The 24,605-nt window shown below is 42.3% G+C and overlaps 1 protein-coding gene across 1 annotated transcript in view; it reads left to right on the top strand.

Annotated features, from left to right (window-relative positions):
* LOC138663272 (oocyte zinc finger protein XlCOF8.4-like) overlaps positions 1-24,605 on the top strand; it is an 82,407-nt gene that overhangs the window by 41,339 nt on the left and 16,463 nt on the right. The window contains exons 2-6 of the mRNA XM_069749448.1: positions 14,529-14,678; positions 14,808-14,987; positions 15,070-15,193; positions 15,277-15,374; positions 15,573-15,663. Of these exons, the coding sequence (XP_069605549.1) occupies positions 14,529-14,678; positions 14,808-14,987; positions 15,070-15,193; positions 15,277-15,374; positions 15,573-15,629 (609 nt within the window). The 3' untranslated portion in view covers positions 15,630-15,663. The remainder of the gene's footprint in view (positions 1-14,528; positions 14,679-14,807; positions 14,988-15,069; positions 15,194-15,276; positions 15,375-15,572; positions 15,664-24,605) is intronic.

The raw sequence follows: 24,605 nt of genomic DNA, 5'->3' as shown, positions 1-24,605 counted from the left end.
AGCTGTACAGGAGCCTAGTGGAGGCTTTTTAGCCATTTCTCAGACTGTAGCTCCTGGGAACAGGCCCTCGCTTCAGTCCCTTCACTATAAAGCCTGGGCCTCATTATACAGCTGTACAGGTGTCTAGTGAAGGCTTTTAGCCATTTCTCAGACTGTAGATCCTTTCACTATAAAGCCCTGGCCTCATTATACAGCTGTACAGGTGCCTAGTGGAGGCTTTTTAGCCATTTCTCAGACTGTAGCTCCTGGGAATAGGCCCTCACTCCAGTCCCTTCACTATAAAGCCCGGGCCTCATTATACAGCTGTACAGGAGCCTAGTGGAGGCTTTTTAACCATTTCTCAGACTGTAGCTTCTGGGAACAGGCCCTCACTCCAGTCCCTTCACTATAAAGCCTGGGCCTCATTATACAGCTGTACAGGAGCCTAGTGGAGGCTTTTTAGCCATTTCTCAGACTGTAGCTCCTGGGAACAGGCCCTCGCTTCAGTCCCTTCACTATAAAGCCTGGGCCTCATTATACAGCTGTACAGGAGCCTAGTGGAGGCTTTTTAGCCATTTCTCAGACTGTAGCTCCTGGGAACAGGCCCTCGCTCCAGTCTCTTCACTATAAAGCCTGGGCCTCATTATACAGCTGTATAGGAGCCTAGTTGAGGCTTTTTAGCCATTTCTCAGACTGTAGCTCCTGGGAACAGGCCCTTGCTCCGGTCCCTTCACTATGAAGCCTGGGCCTCATTATACAGCTGTACAGGTGTCTAGTGAAGGCTTTTAGCCATTTCTCAGACTGTAGATCCTTTCACTATAAAGCCCTGGCCTCATTATACAGCTGTACAGGTGCCTAGTGGAGGCTTTTTAGCCATTTCTCAGACTGTAGCTCCTGGGAATAGGCCCTCACTCCAGTCCCTTCACTATAAAGCCCGGGCCTCATTATAGAGCTGTACAGGAGCCTAGTGGAGGCTTTTTAACCATTTCTCAGACTGTAGCTTCTGGGAACAGGCCCTCACTCCAGTCCCTTCACTATAAAGCCTGGGCCTCATTATACAGCTGTACAGGAGCCTAGTGGAGGCTTTTTAGCCATTTCTCAGACTGTGGCTCCTGGGAACTGGCCCTCGCTCCTGTATTGTGACTTATTCTCTAATATCTGATATTTGTGGTTTCTCCATTAGTCAGCGCTGTGACATCTGGAGAACATTCTTTTCAGTAAATCCTTGGAGACCTGTTCCAGGCTCTTAGGCCGGATTCACACTCAGCGTATAAAACATCAGTCTGATTTTGACTGCTGAGAATCGCACCAATGTTTTCCGTATGGCCATCCGCATGTAATACGTTTGCAATGTGATGATGCGATTTTCTCGCAGCTATGTATCCGTATGGCTTTACATTTCTCACTGTTTTCCTCATTGAATTTAATGGCTCAATGGGCTGAAGTGAGAAAAATGTGTGCGTATTTCTCACAAGTCACACGGATGGTCCGTGTGGTGTGCGATTTTTTTTCTCGCACCCATAGACTTGCATTGGCGAGACTCAGCCAATGTACGTGTAAAATCTTGAATATAGGAGAACCAGAGTTATTCGTATAAACACCATTTATTAAATATAAAAAACATGAAAATACAAAAGACTTTTATAGATATCACATATAATGTGTAAGCATGAAAGTATAGAAGATAGAGTGATCCCTTTGGTGCAAAACGCAAAGGGGTCGTAATCCTGGATTGAGAGAGGCAGCAATGAACAGTATAACTATAACTATCTTGTTTATAGTTTCATTATTTTTTGTGATCAGCATATACAGCGATTTTGAATGACGGTTGAAAATCTATTGGCGCAAGCAACCACGTTCAAGAAAACTTCATTTGAATATCTTACAACAGCCATGATTGTATTTATTATTTTTTAATTTATTATTTTTCATATATTTTTTCTGTTTAATGTATAATATGTATATAATAGCTACAACAGTCACTATTGCTTTGTCTTATTAATATAAAATATGTTGTAATCATATTTTTGTCACATTTTAATGTTTTATGTGTAGACATTTCTTATATCATTGTGTGTTTATAAACATGTAGGTGCATGGTTTACGGCACAATAATACAATGTGAACCACAATATTACTTTCATAGTATCTAGATCACTATTTTATACGCAGCAATTTTATGCTCCGTTATTAACCTAATTCACTTCTAATAACAATCACATTTATCACTGCAGTTTGCTTTATAATTTTCATTACACATGTTCATTATATGGCTGGTTTATTTCTTGAAATGTTTTACTTGCGTGTCCGCTGTGCTCCGGGCCCATTTGCGTGCTCTGTGCCGTCATGTCTCATGTCGGGTAATATGCGGCTTGGTGCCGGCCGCTGTATCCGGCATGGGCATTGGCGGCGTGGGGTTGCAATTCATTGGTCCCGGCAACAGCGTCTACGCATGCGCGAAAACATGGTATGCTACAGGCTTGTTGCTGGTCATGTGACCGGAACAGCCATGTATTTAACGCTGACGTCTATCCAGTTGAGACCACGCCCCCTTGAGGAAGCGAGATTCATTCTCGCGAAACGCGCGTCGGGGAGAGAGGTCGTGTCCTGGACTGCACCGCATATATTATGGGTAATTAACCTTTTATCATGCAATTTTCATTTTGGGGCAGCAATCGTTCTCTATGATACATGAGGTATTTATGTTTGGCTGGAACTACTTGTAGGTTTACAAGGAAGGAAACTACCTTCCCTGCCAGTATATGTTTAGTACAAGTTTCCATGCCAATAATTACGTCCATTTGGAAGCTATACTGTTCATTGCTGCCTCTCTCAATCCAGGATTACGACCCCTTTGCGTTTTGCACCAAAGGGATCACTCTATCTTCTATACTTTCATGCTTACACATTATATGTGATATCTATAAAAGTCTTTTGTATTTCCATGTTTTTTATATTTAATAAATGGTATTTTTTTATACGAATAACTCTGGTTCTCCTATATTCAATATGTTATAATTGAGTTAGTATTTATGTTACAAATTCTACATGCTGGTTTTTTTCTATATGTTATACGTGTAAAATCGTAGCATGCTGAGAAAAAAACGGTGATCTGAGTTTCCCCACAGATTAATACTGGTCCGAGTGCTAAGCGATGTTTTATCCCTATTGTCTCTATTATACGGTAGTGTGACTCTGGCCTTACAGAGAAACTGATCTCTGCACCGCACACATGCAGATTACAGGATGGAAGAAAAGCAGATTACATAGTTAAATGAGTTTATATCACCTGAAACAAAAATGTCTAAATGCTCACAACTTTCCCTGCTGGTTGTGCACAGCACTACAATTCCCAGCAAGTCATATGGCTGCAGCACTGGTTACATCCTGACTTTAGTGACAGTAAAGTTATAGTAATGATCATTGAGACAGTATTGCATGTAGAGCAGGTTTACAGAGGTGTCCACGACTTCACCATTGATAGCCTTAGGCTAGAGTCACACATAACGTATAAAAATCAGTCCGTTTTTCATGCACGAAAATCACGTCAATGTTCCCTAACAGTGATCCGTATGTCATCCGTGTGCAATGCGCGGATGCGATTTTTTTATCATCAAAGTATCCGTGTGACATCCGTATGGCATCCGTATGGCGAGATTCTCTCGCCGGCTTGCAAAATGGGCATATAATGGATCCATGGCCTCAAAAATTCGTGAAATTATATATATATGTATATATATATATATATATATATATAGTGCCTTGAAAAGTGGGACGTGCAATATTATTCAGCCCCTTTAACTTAATACTTTGTTGCGCCACCTTTTGCTGCGATTACAGCTGCAAGTCGCTTGGGGTATGTCTCTATCGGTTTTGTACATCGAGAGACTGAAATTCTTGCTTATTCTTCCCTGGCAAACAGCTCGAGCTCAGTGAGGTTTGATGGAGATTGTTTGTGAACAGCAGTTTTCAGCTCTTTCCACAGATTCTCGATTGGATTGAGGTCTGGACTTTGACTTGTCCATTCTAACACCTGGATATGTTTATTTGTGAACCATTCCATTGTAGATTTTGCTATATGTTTGGGATCATTGTCTTGTTGGAAGACAAATCTCTGTCCCAGTCTCAGGTCTTTTGCAGACTCCAAGAGGTTTTCTTCAAGAATGATCCTGTATTTGGCTCCATCCATCTTCCCATCAATTTTAGCTATCTTCTCTGTCCCTGCTGAAGAAAATCAGGCCCAAACCATGATGCTGCCACCACCATGTTTGACAGTGGGGATGGTGTGTTCAGGGTGATGAGCTGTGTTGCCTTTATGCCAAACATATCGTTTGGCATTGTAGCCAAAAAGTTCGATTTTGGTTTCATCTGACCAGAGCACCTTCTTCCACATGTATGGATATCTTTAAGAAATTGCTTTCTTCTTGCTACTCTTCATAAAGGCCAGATTTGTACAGTGTACGACTGATTGTTGTCCTATGGACAGACTGTCTCACCTCAGCTGTAGATCTCTGCAGTTCATCCAGAGTGATCATGGGCCTCTTGGCTGCATCTCTGATCAGTCTTCTCCTTGTTTGAGATGAAAGTTTAGAGGGACGGCCGGGTCTTGGTAGATTTGCAGTGGTATGATACTCCTTCCATTTCAATATGATTGCTTGCACAGTGCTCCTTGGGAGGTTTAAAGTTTTGGAAATCATTTTGTATCCAAATCTGGCTTTAAACTTCTCCACAACAGTATCACGGACCTGCCTGTTGTGTTCCATGGTCTTCATGATGCTCTCTGTGCTTCAAACAGAACCCTGAGACTATCACAGAGCAGGTGCATTTATACGGAGACTTGATTACACACAGGTGGATTATATTTATCATCATTAGGCATTTAGGACAACATTGGATCATTCAGAGATCCACAATGAACTTCTGGAGTGAGTTTGCTGCACTGAAAGTAAAGGGGCTGAATAATATTGCACGCCCCACTTTTCAGTTTCTGAATTTCCACAAAAATAACCAATAAATTTCGTTCAACTTCACAATTGTGTTCCACATGTTGATTGCTCACAAAAAATTTACATTTGGTATCTTTATGTTTGAAGCATAATATGTGGGAAAAGGTTGAAAAGTTCCAGGGGGCCGAATACTTTCGCAAGGCACTGTATATATATTTCATACAGAGCTAGATAGCAGAATAGCCGATAATTCAATTGTCGGGTTCTATTAAATCATTACAGAACCTGATAGGATGTCAGACATGGTTTACATACAGTAAACCATTTCATATCCCTTATATTTTTATATGTCCCTCACTAATAATGTTAGTAATGTGTGTGTGCAAAATTTTGGAGCTGTAGGTATTAAATTAAAGGATTAATTCACGGAAAAAACTGGTGTGGGCTCCCGCGCAATTTTCTCCGCCAGAGAGGGAAAGCCAGTGACTGAGGGCAGATATTAATAGCCCAGAGAGGGACCATGGTTATTTGCATCCCATGGCTAAAAACATCTGCCCCCAGCCACCCCAGAAAAGGTGCATTTGTAAGATGCGCCTATTCCGGCACTTAGCCTCTCTCTTCCCACTGCCCAGTAGCGGTGGCAAATGGGGTAATAAGGGGTCAATGTCACCTTGATATTGTAAGGTGACATTAAGCCTGGTTAATAATGGAAAGGTGTCATTAAGATACCTATCCATTATTAATCCAATAGTATGAATGGGTTAAAAAATATACACACATTAAGAATAAAGTCTTTTAATGAAATAATTGAACACACAGGTTTAACATCTTTATTACACTCTCAATCCAAAGGAAGACCTCTTTCTTCTGTAAAAAATCCAAAATAAAAAAGCAACAATGTCCCATACCTGTCCACCATACAGTCAAGTCCCACGCTGCTATCCATCTCAACGGGTTAATCAGTTTACAACAGGGAGCGGTGCTAATGCTACCGACTGGGCTGTAAACCACAGAGGAATGAATGAAAAGCTGCCTGCGCAGCCTCCCCGCCTGACCGGACATGAACTCTCTAGCGTGGGAAAGTTTCTGAACATTTTCCCACGCTGTCAAGTTTACCTCAGGTCATGTTGAGAATCTGCGCATGCTCAGTGGCGTCAGCGGTAATCGGCCCCGCCTGACCTGAGGTGAATTTGACAGCATGGGAAAATGTTCCGAAACTTTCCCACGCTAATTAGTTCATGTCCGGTCAGGCGGCGAGGCTGCGCAGGCAGCTTTTCATTCATTACTAGAAAACATCAAAAATGGAAAACGGATGCAAAAAGTCATAAAATTACATGATTTTTATTGAACTAAATATTTAAAAACATTTTTTATAAAATGTAGTTGTTGGTACAAAATGGGGATACGGATATGCAACAAAAACCACCAAAAAGGAGGTGATGGATTGCTAATAGCTTGATAAAAAGTAGAAAAGATGTCTTTGAGTGTTATTATTAGCAAAAAGGCATAGAGGGCCCGTTATGTAAATGGTAAAGATGAGCCAAAACCAAAGCCTCCTGAATAAAAAAAGAGGTAAATTTTTAAGCCCAAAAAAGAGAGAGAAAAAAATTATATATGCTTATGTGCCTCTAAAATATGCCATAATTGAACATGTTTGCCTGAAAGTGCATGTATATATGAGTGAGTACCACAGAACGTGGCAAAAAGGTTCTTTCGTGCACTTTACCTGAGACGAAGCTACAAGTGAAACGCGCGTCGGGGTGCCGCCACCTCTTGAAGGTAATGTTTTAACATGTTTCCTTAATGCTTGATATCCATATTTAAATGATCTGAGTAATACATCGCCTGATTTACCATATGTTACCAGTCCACTTGGCCTTATTAATTTGAATTCTTTCAAAGTTAACAACCGTCTTAAAGGCAAAGTTTACGAACTTGCCTGAGAGAACCTTTTTGTCACGTTCTGTGGTACTCACTTATATATACATGCACTTTCAGGCAAACATGTTCAATTATGGCATACTTTAGAGGTCCGTATCCCCATTTTATACCAACAACTACATTTTATAAAAAAATGTTTTTAAATATTTCAATAAAAATCATGTAATTTTATGGCTTTTTGCTTCCGTTTTCCATTTTTGATGTTTTCTAATAATGTTGGAAGTTTTGCCGCTGATCTAGGCAGCGTTTTTCTTTGATGTACTTTTTAATTCATTACGCAGTGGTTTACAGTCGGGGTGGTAGCATTAGCACCGCTACCGATTGTAAACTATTTAACCACTTGAGATGGATTGCAGTGTGGGACTTGACTGTACGGCGGACAGGTATGGGATATTGTTGCTTTTTTATTTTACAATTTTTTTACAGGAGAACGAGGGCTTCGCTTGGATTGAGAGTGCAATAAAGATGGAAAACCTGTGTGTTTAATTATTTCATTAAAAGACTTTATTGTTAATGTGTGTGTGTTTTTTTTAACCCTTTCAGACTAGTGGCTTAATAATGGAGAGGTGTCTTATTGAGCGCTCAGACACACGTGTACCAGCGTCTCCCACTGGCCCACCAATGCTGGCTCCTGCAGCTTCGTCTTGCACACGCTCCTGGGGTACAACGGTTGCTGTATCTACAACTGTGCTGCCGCCATTGGATTTGGCCTCCCAACCTATGCAACAGCACCGACCTGCCTCAGACACAATACCAGCATTTCCTAAATAGCCATTGGTGCCGGCTTCTGCTACAACGCTATCCAGCTGTTGCCATGACACAATCGTGTCTGCATTACCACTTACGGAACTAGATTCTTCTAGACATATATAATCATTGTGGCGTCATTTTTGACCCTTGTGCATAACCTTCCCTATTTTGGACTTTGTCTGTTTTCTCTCACACCAACCATCCTCATTGACATTTCGTGTTCTAATCTAGGGAAATTTTTCCAAGGGCGGCATTATGATCAAGGCCATTAACTGGCCGAAACTTTAAAAATTTGCCTGTCAGTTCACCTGCCACCTGTATTAAATTATTCACTTGAAGCAAAATTCCTCAATTTGTACGAGTGAATTTGCTTTTTGTTTGGCATTTTTAGTAGGTTCACTAAATGCTAAATCTGACCTGCCATTATGATTCTCCAGGTCATTACGAGTTCATAGACACCAAGCATGTTTAGGTTATTTTTTTATCTAAGAGGTGAAATAAAATTCCAAACTTTGCTTAAAAAAAAAAAAAAGCAATTTTCCAATACCCGTAGCGTCTCCATTTTTCATGATCCGGGGCTCAGAGAGGGCTTAATTTATTTTGTGCTGGGCTGAACTTTTTAATGATACCATTTTGGTGCAGATACGTTCTTCTGATCGCCCGTTATTACATTTTAATGCAATGTCACGGCGACCAAAAAAAAGTAATTCTGGCGTTTTTCCTTTTTTTTCTCGCTACGCCGTTTAGCAATCAGGTTAATTCTTTTTTTTTTTTATAGATCGTGCGATTCTGAATGTGGCGATACCAAACATGTGTAGGTTTGAAATTTTTTTCATTGTTTTCTTTTGAATGGGGCGAAAGGGGGGTGATTTGAACTTTATTTTTGTTTATTTTTTTCATATTTTTAATAATATTTTTTTTTTTACTTTTGGCATGCTTCAATAGCCTTCATGGGAGACTAGAAGCTGGCATAGCCAGTTTCTATTTTGTGCTCACTCACTTCTCTGCCCCCATACTGTCTCCTCACACTATTCCCCTCCCTCCTCATACTGTCTCCTCACACCTCCCCTGTTCATCATACTGTCTCCTCATAAATTTAACGCCTCACTTTCTATACTGCCTGCTCACCTGACTCCCCATACTGTGTATGCACACATCCCATCACCCTCACTCCCCGTACTCTGTCCACATACATTTTTCACATCGCTACTCATACTGTGCCCACATACATTCCTCCGTTTGCTCCCCATACTTTCTGCACCCATCCCCCCATTTTCTCATTTATGCCCCCATTCCCCGATACTGTTTCCTCATATATGCTCCCCATTCCCCATACTGTTTCCTCGTACATGCCCCCCATTCCCCCATACTGTTTCCTCATACATACCCCCTAACCCCAATACTGTTTCCTCATATATGCCCTCCATTCCCCATACTGTTTCCTCATACATGCCCCCCATTCCCCCGTACTGTTTCCTCATACATGCCTCCCATTCCCCTGTACTGTTTCCTCATACATGCCTCCCATCTCCCCCTTTGCTCTTCATTTTGTGTCCATAAATCTCCCCCCCACACATTCTCCCCACACATAATAAATCCTCCAATCCCCACTCAGATTCTCCCCACACAATAAATCCCCTCATCCCCACTCCAATTCTCCCCCCACACAATAAATCCCCCTATCCCCACTCCAATTCTCCCCCCACACATAATAAATCCCCCTTCCTGCACTTAATCTTCGGTGTCTTCAGCTCCACTGGAGCACTTACCACCAGTGTTCGCCTCTGCAGCGTGGGCGAGTGACGTCAGCAGTGTGGTCACATGATCTGATTACGCTGCTGGCTCCGCTCTGACCCTGCAGTCAGACTGAGCCTGAATTGTACTCGCTTCTGTACAATTCATCCCTGGAAGCCGGCGCGCTGCAGCTTCTCTGTGCAGGCCGTCAGCTTGACAGTCAGCAGAGAACAGCCGTATGCAGCCGCCCGGGGGAGACACTGCGGACTGCTGCATTAGGCGGCCTGACTGCGCCCCCTAGATCCGCCTCTGGGTCTGTGTGTGTCAGTGTCTCCGGTACGTGTGGAAACTGTCACCACATGTACCAGAGATACTGACGTGTGATAGAGCCCTAATAAGGAAGTGCATTTTTTTAAAAACTATATAAATGTGTCCACACAAGTACAATCTATTTAAATCTAAAATTAACATGATCTGTAAAAACTATAAAAGAAAAAAAAAGATGTATTTAATGCCAGAATTGTGGGGTTTTCGTCACAATACCATAAAAATGCATTAAGAAGCAATCAAAGCATCACATGTACCCTGACATTTATATATATGTCCCAGATGTTTTGGAAAATTGCAAGTCAAGTAATTTTTTTGTTATGAATTTCACTATTTTTTCACCCCAATAAAATAAAAAAAACACAATCTCAAGCAACATTTTTTTATTTTCCAGCTGACAAAGTCAAAGTTACAGTTCTTAGAAGAAGGGAAAACTGAAAGAGCAGAAATTAAAGAAAAAGGTAACATTCCATGATTGCACACTTACCGGGCTATAGAGGCCGTGTGTGTGAGTCAGTGCTGTTGACTTATTACACTATTATTGTACATATACCGGGATCTGTCCACAGTATATGCCTCAGATTATATTATTACTTTCCCACTGTAGAGCAGCAGGAACTACAGGAATTAATGGGAGGAAGAAATCCCCCTCCTGTTATTAACCTAATCGCTGCCAGTTCCTCACCGCAGTGCCTTGGCTCCTCCTGCTACACTGTATACTTCTATAAGTAGGTGTGGATGAAGGAACACCACATCAAATCCCTGTCTTGGCCAGCCCAGTCTCCAGACCTGAACCCCATTGAAAACCTCTGGAATGTAATCAAGAGGAAGATGGATAGTCACAAGCCATCAAAGAAGAATTGCTTAAATGTTTGTACCAGGAGTGGCATAAGGTCACCCAAAAGGAGTGTTGAAGACTGGTGGAAAGCATGCCAAGACGCATGAAAACCATGAATAAAAATCATGGTTATTCCACAAAATATTGATTTCTGAACTCTTCCTGAGTTAAAATATTAGTATTGTTGTTTCTAAATGATTATGAACTTGTTTGTTTTTTTTTAGTTTATTTGAGGTCTTCAAGCAATGCATTTTGACCATTTCTCATTTTCAGAAAAAAAAATACAAAATGTATTGCTTGGAACTTCGGAGACACGTTGTCAGTAGTTTATAGAATAAAAGAACAGTTTCCATTTTACTCAAAAATCTAATATATAAAGCTGAATGTGTGTATGTATGTATGTGTGTATGTCCGGGATTGGCATCTGCACCGTCGCAGCTACAGCCACAAAATTTTGCACAGTCACACGTCTGGACCTCGAGAGCGTCATAGGCTATGTTGTGAGGCGAAATTTTAACCCCGCGCGTTCCAATTCCCCAAACAAATTTGCCCCTATCTACATAATGGGGAAAAAGTGAAAGGAAAAGTGTTGGAGGCGTCGCAGCTACAGCCACAAAATTTTGCACAGTCACACGTCTGGACCCTGAGAGCGTCATAGGCTATGTTGTGAGGTGAAATTTTAACTCCGCGCTTTCCAATTCACCAAACAATTTTGCCCCTATCTACATAATGGGGAAAAAGTGAAAGGAAAAGTGTTGGAGACAAATTGACAGATGCCAGATGTGAACAAGGGGGACTTACAGAGTGAGAGCGATGGCGCCAAAGAGTATATACCATACAGTTGCTAAGGTGGGGCCCCGACATGGGATACTCACCACACACGGGGATATGAACACACACACAAAAGGCGCCACAAACTACCATGTGCTTGAACGCATATACCACCCTTAGCACACATTTCACCACACATACACCAACCTCGCCACATAAAAGTCGAAACACAAAAGTCACCGCTCAAAACTCGCCACATGCAAAACTAGGCTCACGCAAAACTCGCCACACGTGCAAAACTCACCTCATGGAAAACTCGCCACACGCAAAACTTGCACCCGCAGAAAAATTGCTACATGCACAAAAGTTGCCTCACTCAAAACTTGCACATACTCAAAACGCACCACACATAAAACTCGCCACGCGCAAAACTCGTCACGCGCAAAACTCGCCATGCGCAAAACTTGCTGCACACAACTTGCTACACTAACCTGTCACATGCAACTCGACACACAAAAAGTTGCTACACGCATGTTGCCACACAAAACTCATCTCACAAAAGTCGCTACATGCATGTCGCCATATGCAACTCAACACACACAACATGAAACTCGTCCTAAAACACACACAAGTCTGGTATTATCCTTCAAAAATAAAAATTACAAGAGCAACAAATGTACCATATAGGAAATACGGCAGCTGTCAGTCACATGACCTGTCTATTATGTGTATGTGTGAGCTAATATATACTGCCAGGGGGGAGGGCTTCCTGTTGGCTGGGGATTTATCAGGCTGCCAATTTAGTACTATATACAGGAGAGATGACACACAGGTATATACTATATACAGGAGAGATGACACACAGGTATATACTATATACAGGAGGAGATGACACACAGGTATATACTATATACAGGAGCAGATGACACACAGGTATATACTATATACAGGAGGAGATGACTTACAGGTATATACTATATACAGGAGCAGATGACACACAGGTATATACTATACACAGGAGGAGAAGACACACGTATATACTATATACAGGAGGAGATGACACACAGGTATATACTATATACAGGAGGAGATGACACACGTATATACTATATACAGGAGGAGATGACACACAGGTATATACTATATACAGGAGGAGATGACACACAGGTATATACTATATACAGGAGGAGATGACACACACATATATACTATATACAGGGGAGATGACACACAGGTATATACTATATACAGTGGAGATGACACACAGGTATATACTATATACAGGTGGAGATAACATAAAGGTATATACTATATACTGGAGGAGATGACACACAGGTATATACTTTATACTTTATACAGGAGCAGATGATACACAGGTATATACTATATACAGGAGGAGATGACTTACAGGTACATACTATATACAGGAGGAGATGACACACGTATATACTATATACAGGAGGAGATGACATACAGGTATATACTATATAAAAGAGGAGATGACACAGGTATAGAGGAGGAGAGGACATACAGCAGGTATATACTATATACAGGGGAGATGACATACAGGTATATACTATATACAGGAGACGACATACAGGTATATACTATATATAGGAGGAGATGACATACAGGTATATAGTATATACAGAAGAGATGACATACAGGTATATAATATATACAGGAGGAGATGACACATGGGTATATACAATATACAGGAGGAGATGACATACAGCAGGTATATACTATTTACAGGGGAGATGGCATACAGGTATATACTATATACAAGAGAAGACATACAGGTGTATACTATATGTAAGGGAGATCAGGCTGCCAATTTAGTACTATATACAGGAGAGATGACACACAGGTATATACTATATACAGGAGAGATGACACACAGGTATATACTATATACAGGAGGAGATGACACACAGGTATATACTATATACAGGAGCAGATGACACACAGGTATATACTATATACAGGAGGAGATGACTTACAGGTATATACTATATACAGGAGCAGATGACACACAGGTATATACTATACACAGGAGGAGATGACACACGTATATACTATATACAGGAGGAGATGACACACAGGTATATACTATATACAGGAGGAGATGACACACGTATATACTATATACAGGAGGAGATGACACACAGGTATATACTATATACAGGAGGAGATGACACACAGGTATATACTATATACAGGAGGAGATGACACACACATATATACTATATACAGGGGAGATGACACACAGGTATATACTATATACAGGAGGAGATGACTTACAGGTACATACTATATACAGGAGGAGATGACACACGTATATACTATATACAGGAGGAGATGACATACAGGTATATACTATATAAAAGAGGAGATGACACATAGGTATAGAGGAGGAGAGGACATACAGCAGGTATATACTATATACAGGGGAGATGACATACAGGTATATACTATATATAGGAGGAGACGACATACAGGTATATACTATATATAGGAGGAGATGACATACAGGTATATAGTATATACAGAAGAGATGACATACAGGTATATAATATATACAGGAGGAGTTGACACATGGGTATATACAATATACAGGAGGAGATGACATACAGCAGGTATATACTATTTACAGGGGAGATGGCATACAGGTATATACTATATACAAGAGAAGACATACAGGTGTATACTATATGTAAGGGAGATAACAAACATGTATATACTGAGCTGAAAATGAGGGGCGTAAGGTGAAAATGAAAACGTGTTAGTGCAAAATGAGAGGAGTGAGGGAAAATAGTGTAGTGATCAGAAAATGACAGATGTGAGGTCGAAATGACAAGTGTTAGGGGGGAATGAGAGGAGTGAGGGGGAAAATAAGAGGAGCGAGGGGGAAAATGAGAGGTGTAAGAGAGAAAATGAGAGGCATGATGGGAAAATAAGAGACGTGAGGTGCTATAACTAACCACAGATATTTACTATGCCCAGGCAACGCCGGGCTCTTCAGCTAGTATACCTATAAAGACAAAAGTCAGACACACTAAAAATTTTGCAGTGGTCTTTTAAAGTTTTTCCAGACCTGTAGGTTTTATTACTGGATGTAAACAAGGAAACTAAATACTGTAAAATAATAAATCTCCTCATATGTTTCCCTTATTATCTCCAGTAATTGTATTATTACACAGGATTTGTATGAAGTTACATCGGCTCATCTTCTCATTCAGGTTTCTACAATATCGGCTCCTCTCAGTGAAGATCTTCTATATAAGAGAATTTTCCTGATTTACCCATCAAAGATGGATATGGACAGAGACAAGATGGCGGAGAGGATATTGCACCTCACCCTAGAGATCCTCTTCCGTCTTACTGGAGAGGTGAGAGATTCTGATGACGTCACATTACATCATTCTTATCTATGGGAATAACAGATGGACAGAACTGGAGAGGTGAGGACTCTGGAAATGTCTGTAGTGAGATTTATTAATGTGTCTCTCTATAACCAGGATTACACAGTGGTGAAGAAGACCTCTAGTGAGCGCTGTCAGGACCCTGTGTCTGAGGGATGGAGAAGGCCCCTGAACCCAATCATGGGGCCTCCACCTCACCCCCTGATACATGGGGACATCAATGACCAGAAGATCCTAGAACTCACCTACAAGATGATTGAGCTGCTGACTGGAGAGGTGACACTGCAGGGAATGCTGGGACATTATACAGTAACACTATGAAGGGATCGGGGGATGACGGTGTCATTGTATGTGTCAGGTTCCTATAAGATGTCAGGATGTCTCCGTCTATTTCTCCATGGAGGAGTGGGAGTATTTAGAAGGACACAAAGATCTGTACAAGGACGTCACGATGGAGGTTCCCCAGCCCCTCACATCACCAGGTAATAGACAGAACTAAATACACACGGCCAATAATTATCTGTATGTAAAAAATGAGTTCAGTCCCTGTATTTGTTTCCTCCAGATCTATCCAGTAAGAGGACAACACCAGAGAGATGTCCCCGTCCTCTTCTTCCACAGGACTGTAACCAAGAAGATCCCAATGTTCCTCAGGATCATCAGGTAGATGGAGAGAAGGAGTCATGAGATCTCCCCTATGATGTGTAGATGGCTGTGAAGGTCTTGTGTTCAGTCTTGTTTTATCCACCAGTATTATATTTTTTATTCTTGTGTAATGAGAACGGTGGAGATGGCAGGATTAGAGCTGATCATAGATGTGACTTCTCCATCTGTCTGTGACCTTTACAATATTTGTTTCAGGGTGAAGATCTGACCCGTATTAATACTACAGAGACATATGTGAGGGGTGATGAGTGATGTAAAGAGGAGATTCCTACATATGACTACCCAGGTGAGTAGTAACCACTAAATGCAGAGAAGTCACAGATTCTTCTCAGTAACCGACTATGGCTGCTTTATCGGTGGTGTAGTCCGGCAGTATCACAATCGTGTGATCACCATTTTGCCTCAAGGCCACAACATTCTCCTCCCAAAACTGTTCTAATGACTTTGGTCATTGAAAGCCATTTTCTATAGAACTTACAACCTGGAGGATCCACCTACCCCCTGGGATTAGAAGACACTGTTACCTGCCCAGATCTGTAAACTAGGAAGCCAAATGATAGCGTACCTAGAATGTGCTGACAAGTTAGAAAATCACTTGAAAAAAAGTATCATGATGGGCCTGTAAGAGAAAGCGGAGGGTAATGATGCTGTTGGTTTCCTAAAATCCTGATATCTTATTGGATGAATCTACCTTCTCCCCCTTCTGTGCTGCTGAATGTGCTCATATGGTCCCTACAAGACCAGGTCCAGTCTTTCTGGGCAAACTTCACTTTTATGATTGACAACATTGAATGTGCAGTAAGGCCAAGTGTGAATTTCTGTTCAATATCAGAGTTTCCCTTTATTCTGACTTTTAAATTTCTTTTAAAACCTTCTAACTTCAAACAGGATTGTGATAATCTACATAAAAAACATTACACCTGTGCCATGATATATCTGTAAGCAGTGCGTGGTTCATGGCTGTAATATACATTTATTCCCGCCTGCAGGAGATGTGTTGGCTAGAGCCCTGGTTTCATGGATTCACTCCACGACATAAATTCCATTATGTTTTCGATCCTGAGGAATTCAGATTACTGCACAATCTCTCCTGAAATGAGGAGCACTAATACTTTCTCTACTCTTCTGGTCAGGACTCATAGTAGCTCCAATGGTCCACCATAAATGAGTGCAAATCCAGTTCTCTCCTTGTACATACGTTGTTGGGAGTGTAACTTTTTTTTATTCTATGTCTTTTTTTTTTTTTTACCTGTTCCTTCTGTATGATAGTTTGATTGTGGTGGGATTGATCTGCCTCACTTATGTGAGTCTGTAACTCCCTGATGGTCTTAAAAAAAGCTCTCCATCGCCTCTTCCAAATGCCTAAGATTTAAATTTAAAGTGAGCCTGTCAGCAGGATTGTGCTCAGTAACCTACACACAGTGTCAGGTCAGCGCCGTTATACTGATCACATAGATACCTGGTGATGAAATCCATCTTGTTGTTGTTGATTAATCTTTATTTGTAGTTTTCAGTTAATAAGATTCTCGTGCTCCGGAGTGGGGCTGTGGGCGGGGCTGCGGTGGGACTATGGGCGGGGCTTTGTGATGCTCTGCTTACATATTCATCTGCTTTATCTTATGACATGTCACTGATCCCTCATTGACCTGCCCTCTATTTTATGTAATGCATATAATAGTGTTGATAATGCCTATAATAATGTGGCTATTGTGAGGCTTAGAAAAAGAAATTACATCCAGCAAAATGTCATGGTCGGCGATAGCATTTATCTCTTACTAATAGATGCTACTACTAAGGCGCCGCCATCGCTGGTGACCTTTTGCTGGATGTAATTTTTTTCTAAGCCTCACAATTGCCACAATATTGTAGGCATTATCAACAATAATATCAACACTATTATATGCATTATGTAAAATAGGGGGCAGGTCACTGAGGGATCACGTACCTGTCATAAGCCAATACAGATGAATATGTAATCACTAGTGATGAAAGAGCCTGCTCGCCACTACTCGATGCTCGCCTGAGCATCGCGATGCTCAGAGCTCGCCGAGTATTTCTGGCTTCGCTCGGCGTTAGTTCGGGTCACCGCCCTGCATGTTCTCTTTAGACATGCAGAGATTGCCTGCCACACACTGTAATGCCGCAGCCATCTTTGTTGTGGCATTACAGTGATTGGCTGGCCGCACAGCATCATCAGGTCTATAAGAGACCTAGCGCCGCCCTGCTCGCCGCATTCTGCTCCAGACTCAGCGAGTGTAGAGAGAGCTGCTGCTGAGATAGGGACAGAATCATCCTTGTAATAGTTAGTGTGGGTCTTCTACTGTTCAGACCACAAATCCTGACAAACCAACAGTCCTTTTTAGGGCTAATTCAGGGGTATATAGATTGCAATGCTAGGTAGGCAGGGGAGTCTATGTGCACATATCCACATCAGTGCAAAACATGCAGGCACTATATGTGAGTACATAGCTCTGCATACCTCCAAAAGCTCCATTACTGTCTGCTGCTTCTTTATTATAAACCTTGCTGCAGTTATCTGTGGCAATTTTTTTATTTTTGCATCTTATACCTGCTCCTTTTATTGTAACGCAATCCATAGCCTCCTTTGTTCTACATTTATTTGCTTGGTCACGCTGCAGACTACATCCTCGTTATTGTAATTGAAGAATGTGCAAATCTAAGAATTGCAAGTTTATTTGTTTTTTTTGTCCCAGTCATCAGATGTGAGTGCGCCCCCCCCCCCCCCTCAAAAATCTGTAGCTGTTCTAAAAATACTTACAGTTCTTAGATTTATCACTGTGAGTTGTACGCTACACACATCGCATATAATTGTGCCAAATATCTCACAATTTTAGTACTCCTTTTTTTATTTTTTGTGTCATAGCTAACTTGTTGACACAATTTTGTTGGGCCCCAAAAAATCAAGGCCACATTTAGATCAGTCTGTTATCTCCGGCTGAGTTGCATAAGTTCTGTCTGCTAGCCTTGTTCTACAAATGTTTTATTTTTTGCCAAATTAAAAAAAAAAAAATTATAGTCTGTTATCTGCGGCTGAGGCCTGGTGTATCTGTGGTGGAAAAATCTTCACTTTGCAGGCATACTGATCACATATATTTTTTCTCCAAAGAAATAAATTTGTCTTGAGCTTTTGAAATAGTCCAGTAGTCTATTTAAAATGGGCAAAGCTAGGGATGGGGGAAGTGGACGTGATGGTGCATGCAGAGGACAAAGCCGTGGCCAAGCTGAAAGTGGGCCACAACAAAGACCTACATCTTCTCGCTCAACCTTCCTGTCCCAGTTTCTAAGGGACTGCAGCACACCACTATTGAAGCCAGAGCAGTGTGAAATGGTTTTTGGTTGGATAGCGAATAATGCTTCCAGTCACTTAGTCATGTCTTCCACACCGTCAAGTCTGAGTAGCCATGAGTTTGGACCGGATATTACTCACCCTGATCCTCCTTCCTCCCACCATGCCGAGTGCCCTGAGACAACTGATCCCACACTTGGACACTACAAAGAGCTGTTCAGTTTTCCCTTTAAAGATTCCGGACTCTTGGCCAGTCAACTTGAAGTGGGGCAAGATGAGATTGCATGTAGCGATGCCCAAATCATTGAACAGCCACGGTCACATGAAGGCGATGATGGGAAAGTGTCAGAAGAGGTGGACGATGATGAGACACAATTGCCATAAAGTCAGGAGGAGGAGCAGGGTGCAGATGTGGAAGACGAGGTGGTGGATGACATAGTGACTGACCCAACCTGGCAGGAGGACATGCAGAGCAAGGACAGCAGCACACATGGGGAGGAGGAAGGCATATCGCGCCCACTAGCAGGAAGAAGCAATGTGGTGGCCACAGACAAGTCGTGCATCCATTTTCTGTAACCAACATGAGGGAAGTTGCATTCCAACTGTTAGATCTTCACGAGTATGGTTATTTTTTAAAGACTGCCGATAACCTCAAACAGGCCATTTGCAGCACCTGCCATGCCCGCATCAGCAGGGGTAGCAAAACTACCAGCCTGACCACTACCAGCATGATCACGCACATGGCAGCAAAGCACCCGACTTTGTGGACTGAACCCCAGGCTCCAGGAACACTGTCTGCGGGTGACACCACTGCTTCTTCCACTGTTTTGCATAGAAGCCAATCCCCAGTCCACTGTGCATGTGAAGATGCCTCTGACCCTGCACCTGTTGTTGCCCACAGTCAAGCAGCACCATCCTCAAGCCCATCCATGTCCTTGTCCCAGCACAGCCTTCAGCTGTCTATACCCCAGTCATTGGAACACAAGCGTAAATACCCAGCCAATGCCCCACAGGCCACAGTACTAAATTCTAACATTTATCATCTGCTTGTTCTTGAAATGTTGCCTTTTAGGCTTGTTGAGACTGAAGCTTTCCGCAACCTGATGGCAACGGCCGTCCCAAGGTACTCAGTCCACAGTCTCCACTATTTCTCCTAGAGTGCCGTACTGGCATTACACCAGCATGTGTCTCACAACATTACCCGTGCCCTCAACAATGCTGTTACTGGGAAAGTCCACCTACCCACGGACACGTGGACAAGTGCTTATGGGCAGGGATGGTACATCTTACTGACGGCACACTCGGTTAACATAGTGGAACCTGGGACCCAGTCGGACCTTGCGATGGATGGAACACATCCTCCCCACACAGAGAATTGCGGGCCCTACACAATCAGGGTTGCCCCCACAATCTACAGCTCCTGCACCACCTCCTCCTCCTCTTCAGCCTCCATCTCTGAAATGAACACATCAGTCAGAAGCTGGAGACACCGCAGCACTGCCTCATCCAAACTGCAACAGGCTGTGCTGAAACTAATCTGCTTACAGTAGGTGACAAACCGCAAAATGCAGAAGAGTTGTGGACAGCGCTGAAAGAGCAATCAGATATTTCGATGACACCGCTGAACCTACATCCAGGCATATTCATGTGTGACAATGGCCGGAAGCTGGTGGCGGCTCTGAGGCAAGGTGAGCTGACACACGTACCTTGTGTGGCCCATGTGCTTAACCTCGTGATTCAACGTTTTCTGAAAAGTTACACGGAGCTTCCAGATCTGCTAGTGAAAGTGCGCCATCTGTCTGCCCATTTTAGAAAGTCAGGTACAGCTTCAGCCGCCCTTGCCATGCTTCAGCAGCGTTTGCAGCTTCCGGCTCACCAACTGGTGTGTGATGTCCCCACGCGTTGGAATTCTACACTGCATATGTTGGAAAAGATTTGTGAGCAGAAGAGGACAGTTGTTGACTACCAGCATCAACAAGGCCGTCGATATTCAGTTCAGACTCCACACATAAGACCTCAGGAGTGGACATAGATGTCAGACATATGTACCATCCTCCAAAACTTTGAGGACTGCATCAAGATGGTGAGCGGCAATGAAGTCATAATTAGCATCACCATCCCGCTTCTCTGCATTCTGAAAACCTCTCTGCTTATAATTAAATAGGATATATTGCAGGCAGAGCATGAGGACATAGAGCAAGATCCCATACAGGGTGATTACACTCACCCCAGCCTCATGTCTTCCCAATGTGGATTGGTTGACAATGAGGAGGAAGAACAGGCGCTACGTTCATATGCTATAGACGGTACTACAAGCACAGCTGTCATACTGTCTCTCCAGCGGGGATGGCCTGAGGACAGGGAGGAGGACAGCATGGTCAGTTGTCCTGTTGGTAAGGACACGAAAGTCTTGCCTGTTAGCAGTCTGGCACGCATGGTTGACTTTATGTTGCACTGCGTTTCACATGACCCTCGCATTATTAAATTTTTTGGTGACACTCATTACTAGTTTGTGACACTTCTAGACACACGCTACAAGGAGAACTTACAATCTCTTATTCCAGAGGCAGACAGTTGTACTAAAATGTTGCACTACCAGAGGGCCCTTGTAGCAGAATTGTTTAAAAAATTCCCATGTGAAAACGCTGGCAGCAGACGTCAGAGTTTGTTGTACAAACAAGGAGTCCAAGCGAGAGAGACAGAAGTACAATCCAGCTCAGGCAGGGGAACGATGGCAAAGTTCTGGGACAGTTTTCTCAGACCCTCCCATCGTGCCGGCACAGAGGCAAGGGGTGCTGTCACAAGAAGTGCAATGTTTGGGAAGATGCTGAGGGAGTACCTTGCAGATCGTGCAATCGTCCTCTATGATTCCTCTGGGCCTTTTATTTATTGGGTATCCAAGCTGGACACGAGGCATGAACTGGCTCTATACGTCTTGGAGGTCCTGGTCTGCCCTGCTGCTAGCGTTCTGTCAGAGCGGGTTTTTAGTGCCGCTGGGGGAATTAGAACAGATGAGCGCATCCGGCTGTCAACTGAAAATGCTGACGGGCTGACTCTTATAAAAATGAACAAGGGCTGGATTGGGCAAGACCACCAAGTACACCACACCACCAAGTGAAAACAGCAAAACATAACCTATAATTGTCTTTATGGTGGAGGTGTATTCTCATGCACCTCTTCACAACTCCCAAATGTTACTCCCCCAGGAGGAAATGTCATAAAAATGAGATGTACGTCTATTCTTCCCATTTATTTGTATATTTTCCTTTTTTTCCTATCTGTGGCCAGTCCCCTAATGAGGTAGTGTATACCTCTACAATAGAAAATAATGATACTTTTATTTTATCTTTTTATTTATATCCCTATCCCTGAGCTGTTGCTAGGGACAAACATATCTCGTTGGACACATTCTGGCTTCATATTTATGAACCTGTGCTCGCCCCTCCCTTTTCTTATTTTCTTTAATGTGGATTCACATTTTTTATTTATTTCTTTGATTTCAGTATGATTTATGTTATGTCTCCTCATTCTCCACCACTACATCACCAAGTTTAATGTGTTCTGTGCTGCTACACCAGTGCAATTTTTGGCAAGGGTGTCTATGATGCCCATTAAATCATTAAATTTTTTTTACCCCAATGGGGAAGTTTTTGGCAGCCCATGCACTTCGTGTATGGGCATTTCCAGTCCAGGAGAACCAGCTCCATAATGTTGGGCCTAGTTTTAATAATGCCTTCATTAATGTTTCTTCATTCTCTACCACTGCATCAACAGGGTTAACGAGTTCCGTGCTGCTACAGCCAGTCCAATTTTTGGCAAGGGTGTCTATGATGCTCATAAAATCATTTTTCTAAATTTTACCCCAATGGGGAAATGTTTGGCAGCCCATGCACTTCGTGTATGGGCATTACAAGTCTAGGAGACCCGCTCCTTAACATTGGGCCTAGTTTTTATTAATGCCATCCTCCGCATATCATCATTCGCCGCCACTAGAAGACCATGGTGAACGTGTTGTATGCTGCTACAGCCATTCAGTTTTTGGGCAAGGGTGTCTATGATAACCATAAATATTTTTTTAAAACTGTAACCCCCATTGGGAAATGTTTGGCAGCCCATGCACTTAGTGTTTGGGCATTACAAGTCTAAGAGACACGCTTCTTTATATTGGTCCTAGTTTTGTATTGAGCCCTTTATCTTATGTCTCCTCATTCTCCACCACTAGATCACGAGGTTTAACGTGTTCTGTGCTGCAACACCAGTGCAATTTTTGGCAAGGGTGTCTATGATGCCCTTAAAAAATTTTTTTAAAATTGAACCCCAATGGGGAAATGTTTTGCAGCCCATGCACTTCGTGTATGGGCATTACAAGTCTAGGAGACCTGCTGCTTAACATTCGGCCTAGTTTTTAATAAGGCCTTCATCAATGTTTCCTCATTCTCCACCACTACATCAACAGGGTTAACGGGTTTTGTGCTGCTACAGCCAGTCCAATTTTTGGAAAGGGTGTCTGTGATGGCCAGAAAATAGTTTTTAAAAATGTACCCCCCATGGGGAAATGTTTGGAAAATGTTAGTACTCAAAATGTTTCATTTTAGTGTCATAGCCTACTTATGGACACAATTTTGGTGGGCCCAAACAAAAAACACATTTTGATCACTCTGTTATCTCTGTCAGACATACGGTATATCTGTGGTGTCCAAATCCTTCCTTTGCAGGCATACATTGCATTTTTTGGACTACTACCCTTGATGTATACAGTATTTGGTGGTTTTGAAAATTTTACAAAATACATCCCACATATTGAAGCAGTCTGTTATCTCCATCCGACGGCCATTTTATGTGTAGTCTAAAATTAGTTTTTTGTCATGCATACATTCCAATTTTTGGTCTGTCTAATACCCCAGGTCTATACACTATCTTGGATAAGACAAAGAAATGTTTACAGTGTGGTCGTTCTGTGACACGCCTCATCTATCTGTGGGCTACAAAGTGTGCTTGTGAGGCTTCCATTCAACTTTTGTTTTGTTGTTACCCTAGCTCAAAACAGTAAACACTATCTTTGTCATGAATTTTGTTTTTTTGTTTTTTTTACCCCCCCATGGGGAAATGTTGGTCAGCCCCTACACTTAGTGTATGGGGAGTACAAGTCTAGGAGACACACTCCTTGGTAATGGGACAGTTTTGTTTAGGAGACCCTCCATGTTTCTTCCAAGGGGGGGTTTGAGGTGCATGCAAATTTGGGTCAAGGCAGCCCTTGCATTCAATGCATAACAAACCTGTATGGCAGGACAAACTGAAGACTGTGAACTGGGTTTTCCTGTGGCCTTCCAGTATCTGGCTTCAAAAGCTTATTGTGGTGCATATGACTTGATAGCAGGGCAGGCCTTGCATTCAATTCAAAAAAAATTTCAGGAGGCCCTCCTGTACCTCTCGTGAAAGGCATATTGGGGCGCATTGTAATTCTTGGCAACCCAGCCACTCACTGCATAGGCAATAACAGCATAGGAGACCCACTGTTTAATAATGGCCCTTTGAGAATATTAATGCCACCTGATGCCACTCTAAAAATAAGCTTTGTGACTTTAAGAGTCCCTTCTTCATAAATGAAACAAGAAGTGTCCCCTTATGTGTCACACACCACATGGCCAGCTAGGGTTAAATGTTACAATGACATTTCCAAGTGAATGCATTTGTATTGGTTGAAAGCAATGTTAAAGCTGAAAAAAGCATCAAAAACGCTGTGTGTGAACATAACCCAAGTGGTGGAGGAACATTTTGGTCTGGGGTTAATTATTTTGCCTTATATACAAGTCATTACCCTGGAAAGGATGTGCCTTAACATATTTCCCAGCAAAATCCATTTTGGTTTTGTTTTTGTATGCTTTTCGTTGCACCTGTAAAAATGGCGTGAAACTCTGACA

This window comes from Ranitomeya imitator, chromosome 2 (genome assembly GCF_032444005.1).
Source record: "Ranitomeya imitator isolate aRanImi1 chromosome 2, aRanImi1.pri, whole genome shotgun sequence".
NCBI classification, from domain to species: domain Eukaryota; kingdom Metazoa; phylum Chordata; class Amphibia; order Anura; family Dendrobatidae; genus Ranitomeya; species Ranitomeya imitator.
Note: the sequence above shows the minus strand (reverse complement) of the source record. Positions and strands in the feature narration are given on the sequence as shown.